Genomic DNA, 12,800 nt, shown 5'->3' with positions numbered 1-12,800 from the left:
ATGGGATGAGGAATGAAAATGTGGAGGACCCATTTCTATCCTATGTAACACTTACCACAGTCTCTTCATATTCGAGGCGCTGAGCAAATATTTCTCAAGCAAATGAATAATCAAATGAAGACCTGAGTGTGCAGAATGAGATTGACTGGGTAGATGTATCTGAACGAATATTTTAGAAGCAGAAAATGATTTGGAAATCAATGTGATGGAAGATATCCATTTTCATTAATGTCTCATAAGGTCCTCTTATGTGTGGCTTCAGTGAAATTCACAAAGAGAGAATTCTCATTAGAAAATGATAGCATTGAGATGAACCTTACAGCAGAAACCAGATGACAGATATAGGAGGTGTAATTTCTGTAGCAAAGCTTCTGGTGAGCAATAGTGGGGACCATTTTTTCTTTTTTCTTTTTTTTTTTTATTTAGTATTTAAGACAGGGTCTCATTATGTAGCTCTGGTTGTCCTGAAACTTGCTTTATAGATCAGGTTGGCCTCAAACTCACTGATATCCATCTGCCTCTACCTTCCTAGTGCTGTGATTAAAGGCATGTGCTGCCACACTGGGCTTAGAGGGGACCATTTTGAGAGCAGATCCTGGTCAGGAGGTCTGTTACATGGCCCTCTTTTTACACAATCTCCTTTGTTTGGTGACACCCAAGTCCTTACCTATCAAATGGAGAGGTAGGAAGCAGAATCTCAGGAGGGACAGCGACTCGACTATCATATACTATGTGACAAGGAAGAGGCTTAAACTCTTGTCGTCAGGGTTCTCCAGAGGACCACAACTGATAGGATATAGAAAGAGGATTCGTTAGAGGGTCCTACAGTCTGTGGTCCAGCTAGTCCAACAATGACTGTGCTAACACAATGTCCAACAATCCAGTAATTGTTCAGTCTATGAGTCGGAAAGCCTTAGCTGGTCCGCAGTATACACTGGAGTCCTGATGAAGAAGACTCTAATGCCAGCGAAGGATGGACTTGCTGGTGAGAGCGAGGGCAAGCAGGCAGAGAGCTGAAGCTTCCTTCATCCCCGTGTCCTTTATACAGAATGCTGCCAGGAGGTGTGACTCTGATTTATGGTGGATTTTTCCACCTCAAAAGATCCAAATTAAAGGTGGGTCTTCCCACGTCAGATGGTTTAATTAAGAAAAGTTCCTCACAGGTGTCCCTAGCTGCTTGGGGTTTAATTAATGACAGACGTAGTCGAGTTGACAGCGAAGTTGCCATCACCCTTGTCCTATTTGTAACCATCATGGTCCACACTCTTCCAAAAATATACTTTCCCTTGTGATGGAAGATTTGTGAGAGAGTTATATTTATCTCTATGTATATAAATGATGTAAATCGATATTATATAATTATCAAACCAGGTTCTGTCTATTTGCCTTTGGAAATTGTGTCTAAATGCTAGTTTCTAATTAAATGTTTTAAATCACGTTTACTTATGCGTGTGTTTGTATGTGTGTGGGTACACACATCAGAACTCGGGAATTGGCTCTCTCCCTCCACTATGTCTATCTCAGGACCAAACTCAGGACATCAGCCTTAACACGTGCCTTATCCACTGAGCCATCTCGACAGTAATGAGACAAATCTTGCTCTTGGGTCATTCACCTGCTTGACATCTGTAAGCTTGGGCCGTCCCAGAAAACCCTTTGACTTTGCCTTTGGCTGCTCAGAACCGCGCTGGAGTCAGCATATTGTCTTACTAGTGCGTGAAAGTGGATAACTTTCCAACGGGTGTCATTCGATGAAACCGAATCTCCAGGCAGAGCTTGCAGGAAGGTCATGGTGTGGAAGTGGGAGACTTGGTGCTAGCTTTCAACCTAGCTTGATGCAGGTCGATCCCAGACAGAATCAGTACATTACTGGCCTGGCTTCCAGAAAGATTAAAATAGGACACAGCCTGCTGCAGTCTGCACTAGAGTGAACTGGACTTACTGCCCCGTGTGGTGATTTGGGGTATTACAGGATTCCACCTGCCCAGAAGTTCTGCTCTCAGTATCAACTAAGATTTTAAAAGATGGTTTATTCAAATTCAGGATCTCTCCATTTTGTATACATGGGTTCACACATCATAAGAAGAGTCACAATGAGGACACCACCAGAGGGCAGCAGTGATTTTGGAGATCCTAAGAGGGAGTTTGCCTTAGGTTTTGGAAGGCAGGAGAGACGGAGTTTAGCAGAACAGAAGCCAGCAGTATCAGCTATTGTCAAGGTTAACAGTATCAGCAGTTGAGGACATTGGTGAGCAGAATTGCTGGGGTATTGGGACTGAGGGATGGTCCAAAAGCTTCACATGTATTGAGCATTTATTATGGGCCAGGAACTAAGAGAAGAGGTATATGCATAGCTCTTTGGAAAAGGTCCCTTTCAAAGCCCTGTCATGGGTCTTATCAAAACCATTTTTTTTTTCTAACAGGACTATCAAGCATACAAAGGTAGTTAACTGCTCAGGGTGGCATAGGCTTGAGAGCAGAGCTAATCCCTGAACCTGAGGGTCTGAGAATCCTCCCTTGGCTTCTTGTTTGTGCTATCATTCATCCTGGAGGTTAGCATGAAGGACTGCCAGATGGAGCTGGGGAGAATGGCCAGATGTGGAGAGGGACTTAGGTAGACTGGAGGGAACACAGATCAGAGAGGATCTGAGTGGAAGAAATGGCCTCTTACCTAGATGCAGGTCGTTTGAATGTGTGCAGGAGCTGACCTGCAGCCGCAGACAGTACTTTCAGCACCTCTGGGTTGCAAATGGGCCTTTTCCACGTGGGCGTTCAGACTGCCCTGTGGACTCCACCCGCAGGATAAGGGCCATCTCTATAACCTGGCTTCAGCCAAGTTGGGATGAGGAGCTGGTTTCTCTGAATTCAGCCCAATGCTTCTATTTCTCCTGTTAGCTTATTATTAACAAACTTGATACTTCATATCTGAAGAAACCATTTCTGAAAGGACAATTTCTGTAGCAAAGGGACATCCTGTGTGGCCTCTTCTAACAACCCCAAACACATATCCAACTGCATATAACTGTTTCTTGATTCCATTGCATTTTCCTCCCTCCTTAGTTCTTTTCTCTATGAGAAGAAATCCTTGGCAGGCAGTTCTGTCCAAGCATCACTCATGGGAACAGGAGCTAACCTTGTTCTTTGTTGTACGAGTGCATCTAAACAGACTTCCAGGAGGCTTCAAGGAGTTTTTGTTAAATGACTGTGATCTCTGAAGAAAATAAAGATTGACTCTTAGTATCTCCCTGGTTGTCATAAGAAATGTTAGTCCTGAAGCATGAAAAACAGGTTGGGAAAATGTGTGCAAACAGATCATAAGATAATATTTATTTCCTAGTGTACATTTGTGTGTAGGGACTGGAGAAATGGCTCAGTGGTTAAGAGCACCGCTCTTTCAGAGGACCCAGGTTCAATTCCCAGCACCCACATGGCAGCTTACAACTGTTTGTAACTCCAAGATCTGATAGCCTCATATAGACATATGCAGGCAAACCACCAATGCACACAAAATAAAAATAAATTAAAACAGAAATATGTTTAATGAAAATAAATTTGTGTATAAATGCATCCCCTTCAGTTTGGATAATGTAGCCTTCATTTGGAACATTCACACATCGTCTGCTGGAAGCAAGGTCCGTCCTGGCTGGTTCTGTATCAGCACCTGAGCAGAAGTGACCACTGTGCCCCTCTCCAGAGCCCTGCTGACCTTCAGTGTCTTTCCCTGTCCCCAGGGAGGACACTTGGAAAGGGAACATGGAGAAATCTTTAGCTTACTCTGATCTATCGTCAGTGGAGGATAGCAATTTAGGGCTCGTGGGCGAAACATTCTCTCCTTCCCTCTCGTTCACTGTGGGTTCAGCTTTGACTCTCTGTTCTCATTCACTATGTCTGCAGCCTTGCATCTCTGCTCTCGCTCACTATGTGTGCAGCCTTGCATCTCTGCTCTCGTTCACTGTGTGTGCAGCCTTGCATCTCTCTCTGCTCTCGTTCACTGTGTGTGCAGCCTTGCATCTCTCTCTGCTCTCGTTCACTGTGTGTGCAGCCTTGCATCTCTCTCTGTTCTCATTCACTGTGTGTGCAGCCTTGCATCTCTTTCTGCTCTCGTTCACTGTGTGTGCAGCCTTGCATCTCTCTCTGCTCTCTTGCAGACCTGGTGCTCTCATTCTGTGTGAAGAGTCGCTTCAGGAGCTGTGTCAATGCACCCTTGCAGGAGGCTGCACGGAGGCGGCTCTGGGCCCTGGAGAATGAAGACCATGAAGTCCGTGCACTGTTTAAGGTGAGCTGGGGTGGCTGGCTCTCGGATCTCGGGTCCCTAATAGCACGGACTGGGCCTGGAACAAAGTACATCCCCTCAAAAACATCTGGCTGTCAAACAGTAAAGTGGCCTAAACCAGAGGAACCCCCCTCCTGGCCCCCAAATTTGGTCAAGTTACTTGCACTAATGCAGAATCAGGATATTTATAGCAACCGCCTCAGAAGTATACTTCCCCTATAACTTGCTACATTTGAATTTTGTTTTGTTACTAGGGTACAACATTCACATATTTTCCCATTGTGATTTAAAATGCACAATTCACTTATCTTTGTCTCCAGAAGATTCTATCCCCATCACTCCAAGTTCATTCTCTGTGACACAAATAACTGTCCATTTTCTCCTTTTCCTTGGGTCTTGGTAAACATTGAACACATTTCTTTTTTTTCTCCTGAAGACAGAGTTTCTCTGGGTAGCCCTGACTGTCTTGGATCTTACTCTGTAGACCAGACTGGCCTTGAACTCACAGGGATCCACCTGAGGTGTATGCCATCATCACCTGGCAAGCACATATTTTATTTTTTCTTTTCTTTTTTTTTCTTTCTTCCCTCCCCCCGCCCCCCAGCCACCCAAGACAGGTTTCTCTGTGTAACAGCCCTTACTGTCCTGGAACTAGTTCTGTAGGCCAGACTGGCCTCAAACTCGCAGAGATCTGCCTATTTCTGCCTCCTAAGTGCTGAGATTAAAGGCATATGCCACCATTGCCTGGCCAAGCACATATTTTTAAAGTATTAATATTGTCAGTGAAAAAGCCATAACTATAAATGTTGGGATGAGAGTAAAAATGAAATAAATTAAATGGACTTTCATAGTAGATAGATTAAGTTGTATTTGGTATTATGAAAGGTCTGATCAAAGACTGAGAGTCAGAAACAGAGAGAATTTGTTGTGGTCGGTAGTGGGGAAAGAAAGTATTGCTTTACATGATAATCTAATATGTCTTATTCTTTTTATTTCCTCCTTAATCTGGCACAAGCTAAAAGGAGAAAAGTGTGTGGCTGTCATGTAACTGAGTGACAGCGGCTGGGTTTTAGAAGAAAGCAAGGCTACGCCTGTAGAGCTTTGTTTAGTACACTGTAGTCATGGTATCTGCTCCATAATCAATAGCTAAAAGTTAAAAAGAAACGCGTGTCCCTGTGTGTGACTGTGGTGCATGCGCATGTGTGTGCATTTGTGTGTATGCGCAGTCCTTGTATGCATATGTGTGTGTATGCGCTTGTGCATGTATGCGTATGTGTGAGGATGTGCATGCACCGTGCAGATCACCATGCTTGCGCATTCGAGGAGGCTGGAGGGGGACATTAGGTGTCCTGCTCTGTCACTTTTCTCTCTTTTCCTTTGAGATGGAGTTTCACTTACACTGGAACCAGGCTGATGGCCCGCAAGCCCCAGCATTCCTCCAGTCTCTGCCCCCACCCCTCAGTACTGGGGTTACAGGTGTATGGACGACAACTGATTTTTCTTACATGGGTGACGGGACCTAAACTCATGTCCTTATGCTTGAACAACAAGTGGTTTTACCTCCTGAGCCATTTCTCCTGCCCTGGGCTTCTAAATTTTATTCTATTTTAATTCCTGGAATTCAGGAAGTAAAGACACCTGCTGCCGATGGCTTTAATGAATTTCCCTTCCAATTAAACGACCTTTGCTGTGGGCAGGAGCAGAGTTTGATGGCGAGAGCTGTCCGTTAGGCTATATCGTACTTGAGCTGAGTATGTTGAGGGGTGGAGGCTGAGGCCAGAAGCTGGCTGTATCCCAGAGATAATCAGGGCTCTGTAGCGCGCTCACTGTAGGAGACCCTAGGCAATTTACCTCACCTCTCTGTGTCCTCATCGTTTTTGTTTACAAAACTGGGGCGATGCTAGTAGCTTCACGATACTATTAAACAGAATGCTCATCCTTTTTTAGTGTAGATCTGAAGGAAAGTGCGCCTGCCCTGTTAGGCTGGGTGATGCACTTCCTCGTCTTTCATTTTGTGAGTTAACACAAAAACCTGTCTTAGAGTGGACTAAATACCACTATCACACTCTTTCCAGGTATTTATTGTGGTAGCTGAATGAAGCGTTGTGAAGATTTACCTTACAAAGGTCTGACATCTAGCAAATTCACTATATATATATATATATTTTAACCCAGCAGCCCTGCTTGCTCTCAAGGTCTATACCTGCTCTGAACCTGGGGCTTCTGAGTCTCTCTCTGGTGTTGACAGATTGCAGATTCCCACTGGGCTTGGGCTCTTCTTTTGGATCCTCTTCCCTGTAGACTCCCTAAGGACGGGGTCTAGCAGTTCCTGACCCTGGGGTGGGATGGTCAGAGGGGAAGCAAGTGCCACGGGTTCAAGCCTACTTTGTTCCATTTTAGACAGCAAGGAGGTCCCAGGCCTCTTCTTGTTCTTCTTATGCAAATACATTGGCAAATATTTTTGGAGGTTGTTTGGGTGGCTGCATTTTTGAATAGACGATGCATGTGCTTCTTAGAATTGTGTGCAAGCAAGGATGTGCATAAAGATTTATCTATTGAGGTAGTTATCCCAGGGCTGTTTAGGGCAATAAGACTGTAAAATAACCCAAATGTGAAAGATATGAAATAATGGCATTCATAAGCAGTAAGCATAATGTAGACAGTCCTTGCCGTGAGAGATGATTTATAGCATCTTGCTTAGTAGCCATTCATCTGCTGGTGATTAACGCTGGGTCCTCACATGACCTCCTTAAAGGACTCTGTGACCACACGCTGACTTGTTGCTCTTGCTCAGGATCTCTCTGCAAGGCTGGTGAGCATTCAGTCCCAGAAGGACCAGTTCCTCATCACCTTCAAGACTGTGGAAGAAATCTGGAAGTTTTCCACCTACCTGAACTTAGGTACGCCCTGGGTAGGTAGAGGAGAAACATGCTTCTCAATCTAGCCAGCTCTTGAGCCTGACATCAGGGAACTGGTTGGTCTCTGAGAGTTAAAAGAAATGCAGCCCTGAAATGGATGGTTAGCCTTTTGAAATATCATAAATTCTCTAAAGCTAATTCTAAAATAAATATTAACTATTACTCTAAAATGTCATGTGAAGAAATTTATTTCCCTATGTCCAGGGAGAGCTTTTTTTTTTAAATTACATAACTGGACAACCCATTTGGTGAGCTACTGAATTGGAAGCCGTGAGACAGATGTTGAGTTCCTTAAGAGGAAAGACAAGTATTCCTGAGGAGGAGTGGGAAGCTGCTCTAAATACTAAAGCTTGAAGATGCTTTGTCCCATGTACTTGTAAAAGAGCCAAAGAAAGAGATGGGAGACCCTGATGGGAAGTGGCCCCAGTCTTCAGAGTTTTCTAGAAAGGTACAGATGTCAGGGCACAGTGACATTGCCACTGTAGTGGGCAGTGTTTCATCCTCTGTTCCAGGACAAAAGACATCTGGTAGGAACTGATGGCTTCAAAGCCAAGTCACCTAATTGTTGAACATTTGCTGCCTTACAGAGAGAACACTGGGTTCCCTGTATTTGTACCTAGAGGGCAATGCTGAGCTGCGCTAAAGGTCAAAGTGACCTTTGACTGGAGGGGGAACCTTCTCTTATATTCACGGTGATTTTCCTGCTCTCTGGGATGGAGTGCCTGTGACCATTACAGATGGTCGGCATTGAGGTTTTTCTTTGTGGATCAGTTTGTTCACTCCCTGGAGCGTGCTGGTGTTGCAGGCTCAGAAGTCCAGGCCCTAGCTCAGACCTGCTAATGAGTCTCTGCATTTTTACAAGACTCCTAGGTGTGAACTTCCAAGTTTAAGAAGACTTTTGTAGTAGACAGTGAAGGTGGAGAGTCGCAGGTTATTGCATTATAGGAATAGTGAAGAAGACTCAAAAGAAGCAAAATTTCAATATGAGTAATTCATGTTCAGAAGAATGTTGACATATAATAATGATTTTTTTTTTACAATTTACATAGTTTTAAGTTTTCTTTCTCCCCCTCCTTTCTCTCTCTCTTTTCAATTCTGAGACTCAAACCCAGAGCTTTGCTCATGCTAGGTGAGCACTCTGACCACTGTCCCACATCCCCAGCCATTTCTGCTTGTAACAAGGCGGAGCATCCTAGGCTGTATGGGAGGGCAGAGTCAGAGAAGATGGTGGAATGGGATTCTGACTCCGTGGGCTGTCACAGCCTCATCAGAGTACAGAGATTTGAGCTTCAGGTTAGAACTTGAAGGGGAGTCTAGGAACCCTCAGAGTTGACACAGCACACTGAAAGACCTCCATTGCTGTATTAGAAAAAGCAACTGAGGGTCAATGAAATGGCTCAGTGGTGAAGGCACGTGCCACCAAGCCTGACAGCCTGAGTTCCACCCAGAAACCCACACGGTGGAGGAAAGCTGACTCTGCAAAGTGTTCTTTGGCTTCTGCTCAGGCACTGTGGTATATGAGTGTATTTGCTTACCCCTCCCCGCAACACACACACACACACACACACACACACACACACACACATATATATATAGAGAGAGAATAAATGTAGAAAGATTTAAAAAGATAAATATGCACTTACGGAGACCATGAAATGCTTAGAATGGTAAACATGACTTAAACTCAACTTGTATTTCCTAGTGGATATTGAGAAGAATCAGTTCATTCTAGAAAGGTGTCTACTTAGCACTCTGCTCCACTTAAATGGTGACTCTGGGTCTGAAGGCAGGATGGAACCTGCTTTCTCTTTGGTGGTCGCTCAGGGCAGAACTCACCTCGTTCAGCTGTGTGGGTTTGACCTCTAGGCTATGTGTCCATGTGTCTGGAACAGCTCTTCTTTGACCACAAGTACTGGCTCAACTGCAGGCTGGTGGATGACACAGAGATCCAAGTGTCTGTAGATGACAGTCACTTGGAGAAAATATACCTGGGCCTCTTACTGCAGGAAGGTGAGTCTGGCATGGGATTTGGGGTGGGAGCCGCATTGAGATGTTGTTATTGGAGTCCCTCAGATGATTAAGATACCAAAAGAGGAAGACATGCATTAGCCAACCCGTCTGTTGTAACGAAACTTCAAACATCCCTCTCAGCCTGGTCCTGGCATCATGCAAACAGTTGTGTTAGTTGGTCTCACTGATTCATATTCAGGGAGATTGGAGGTTTGGAGGGTGGGCTGCCAGGCTCTCCTAGACTGGTAGAGTTCTTGGAGGTGGGGACCCTGGCATTGATTGGCATTTTAAAAATAGTTTCCCATGTAATTCTAATGATCTCCAGGATTGTGAGACGGTTCTATGAACACATGATGTAATTTGAGTGTAAAGTAAATTTATAACTCGGAAAACCCAAATTTTTTTCATGAAATTCAATAACAATGCCGAGGAGTCAGCTGAAGCACCCTATCTGACCTTTTCACAAGGGTAGATGCCGTCAGACTTACAGTTGTTCAAGTCTGATCACTTAAAACATATTGGAAGCCAGATTGGTTCCCAGTAGTTTTACAAGAGCGATTCTCTTTCCAATCCCATTGCAAACCCCTTTGATGGAGTCTGTGTTGCACCAATGCAAAGTTCAGTCAGAGCCATTGCTTCCATCTAAACTGATTTCCTTTCTCTCAGTGGCTCTGAGTGAATCACAGGGTTGCAAAGACAGCCAGAGTTTAGTAAATGCACACATATTTCCAGGATGGGGGGGCGGTTTACTTCATCTCTATTTTTTGAGGAAAAGCCCAATTTAGCTGTATTCTCCCCCATTACTCAGATCTGTTAGTATTGATTTTAAGGGAACACCCCGTCAGTGGCTGTTCTTACTCCTCGGGATCACAGTTCAAAGTCCTTGTGCTTCCTCCTGGACAGTGGACTTTACTCAGAGAAAGAAAGTTGTCTGGGCTCTGCTTCTAAGTGGTACCTTATCGGAGATTCTCCCGTTGCCAGCTACTCCTTGGAATGTTTTTCTCGTTCTCTGCAGGCCACTTCTTCTGCAGAGCCACCTGCTCCGTGGCTCAGCCAGATGAAAAGGATGGGGAATATTTGACACTGTGCAAGAATGAGCTAATCTCCGTGCTCCCGGAAGGCGAATCTGAGTGGGAAAGCGTGTCTTTAGTGACGGGTCAGAAGGGCCTGGTGCCTGTGTCAGCCCTGGAGCCCCTGTCTGTCCCTTTCCATCAGTGAGTAGCTGCCCACTCCCTGGGGGAGGGTCCTGAAGCCCACCGAAACTTGTACAAAATAGAATAGATATCCTTTTAGCTATAGTATTCCTGGTGTCTGGAAGAAGACAAAATTGAGGTGACTTTTTAATACCCTAGTCTATTTTGATTGTATTATTTGATGAAAGTGGAAGAAAACTCTAAGTTTTAGATGAACATAGTATATAGGATGAAATGTATGACCTCTATCGAAGAGCTTTTCTGTTTTTAAATTTATTTTTATTTTATGGGCATTGGTGTTTTGCCTGCGTGCATGTCTGGGATGGTGCCAGATCCCCTGAAATTGAAACTACATGCAATTGTGAGCTGCCATGTGGGTGCTGGGAATTGAACCCAGGTCCTCCGGAAGAGCAGTGTGTGTTCTTAACCACCAAGCCATCTCTCCAGCCTCTTGAAGTGCTTTTCAATGCACGGACTAAGACCACTTAAATCAGGGTCACCTGAGGGTGTTACTGTGAATTCAGCTCCCTGACCCTCCTCTGAGTCTATTGGTATTGGACCCAGAAACTTCCATTTTAGATTATCTCCTCAGGCATGTTCTTCCCACTGGAGGATATGGTAAACTTGAGATTATAGAGCGATACCATTATTTCACTTCTTACACAGTCTGCCTGATCCTGGCAGAACTGGCAGTGAGGATACTAAAGGTTGTGTGTAAATTACTTAACTGGCAGGAGAATTGCAGAGCTAGGAAACATCCCAAACTTTCATCTTTACAGCGTAACGTAAGCTCTAAGTTTGCTGCCATTAAAATAAGATTAAATAACAGTGACACCACCATCATTTTTCTATGGGACTATTCTGTTCATTGTTATAACATCTTAAAACTTCCTGTTTCCACTGGCAGATGGTTCCTAAAGAATTACCCAGGAATCTGTGGTCTTCCCAGGAAGAGAGACTGGACAGGTTCCTGTCATATTGGTATGAGATGAAAGCAGCATTGATGGGCCGATGATATTCTCCTGCTTCCTGGTCTCACTGCTGGAATGTGGGAAGTTGGTTACTGTCTGCATGCCTGGGGTCTTTGCCTGTGACGTGAGATTCTGGCCAGGGCTGAGGAAACAGATCCCTAACTACATGAACAGGCAGAACACATATATGTGGAGAGGGCTGGGGGAGGGATGTTAGGGAATGGGGTGGGTGAGAGAGATTTAAAGATAGATCGATAGAAAAAAAGGCTCGCATGGGCCAAACGAAACAATTTTGAGTCAAATGTGACCTGCAGGCCACTGGTTCCCAACTCTTTACCCAAATATTTTCTGATTTTCCATAGCATGATGTGATTTAGGGGGACTATTAGTGCCTAGGACATAGTGAGTACCCAGGAAACACTGGATGAATAGATAATGGACTATGCACACATCTACCTGTACACACACACTAACACACACACACACACACCCACATCCCCCCCCACACACCACATGTCAGCTAATCTCTGTCTACACACACACACACACACACGTCGCTGTTTATGTGCTAACTAGATAACAAAATATCTAAAATACACTGCTGAAACTGTATCCTTGCAACTCCCTATATTCTAGTACATTTTATTATGTATCTCTAGTTTTAAAAAAAATAGTTTTACAAGTCCCAAACCCTAATGACACTTAAAACAACTAGGAGGAGTCACAGAATCAAAGTATTAGAACTTTGCAGTAATTGGCCATAAGCAAGGGTATTAGCATTTGAAGAAACACAACCTGTGTACAGTCAGAACTATGGGACTTTGGAGTCTGTTGTGGTTTACACAACCTCACACCGGCACTCCCTGCCTTCACTGGGCTTCTATCTTCTCAATAAAAAAGTGGTGTAATTAAGCCAAACGCTGTCCCAAGAACTACGCAGATGTGCAGGAGAGGTGGTCAGTAGCTGGGAAGCGTGACTGCAGGTTAACCCCTTAGAGCATCACTCAACACTGCTTCCCTCCATGAAGAGGGAATTCTGCTGGGTACTCTGTTTGGCATTCAGCCCCCAGGAAAACCTGAGAATGGAAATGTGCTTTGTAAACTAGACAGTACCATACTCAAAAGCATTGTTACTGGATCCTAGGGGAGCCATTCATCAAACTTGGTAATCCCTATAGCTTTAAGGGTAATCCCAGAGCCCTCTGGTTTCCCTGCAGCACCCTGTTCTACCAGCGATTGTACAGTAGCATCTTCGGAAAGTCCACTAGGTACCAGGCATGATGCACTTTGCATTTGACTCCAGTATTGAAGAGCATCAGGTGTCACAGTGACTGAAGCAGCTGGAAGGAGATGTAGGCATCTTCTGCTGTAAAGATTCTTAAGCACTGCTCTGGGGTCTTGTGCCAAGCATGGTGATGAGATGTACGATGGTGGT

General features: G+C 44.5%; 1 protein-coding gene across 1 annotated transcript in view; it reads left to right on the top strand.

Moving 5' to 3' along the window:
• Sh3tc2 (SH3 domain and tetratricopeptide repeats 2) overlaps positions 1–12,800 on the top strand; it is a 57,778-nt gene that overhangs the window by 8,216 nt on the left and 36,762 nt on the right. Inside the window, exons 3-7 of the mRNA XM_087896008.1 lie at positions 4,149–4,276; positions 7,068–7,173; positions 9,058–9,201; positions 10,217–10,415; positions 11,302–11,375. Of these exons, the coding sequence (XP_087752134.1) occupies positions 4,149–4,276; positions 7,068–7,173; positions 9,058–9,201; positions 10,217–10,415; positions 11,302–11,375 (651 nt within the window). The remainder of the gene's footprint in view (positions 1–4,148; positions 4,277–7,067; positions 7,174–9,057; positions 9,202–10,216; positions 10,416–11,301; positions 11,376–12,800) is intronic.

This window comes from Myodes glareolus, chromosome 13 (assembly GCF_982192425.1).
Source record: "Myodes glareolus chromosome 13, mMyoGla1.1, whole genome shotgun sequence".
In the NCBI taxonomy this organism is placed as follows: domain Eukaryota; kingdom Metazoa; phylum Chordata; class Mammalia; order Rodentia; family Cricetidae; genus Myodes; species Myodes glareolus.
The sequence above is the reverse complement of the archived record's forward strand: the minus strand, read 5'-3'. Positions and strand labels throughout refer to the sequence as shown.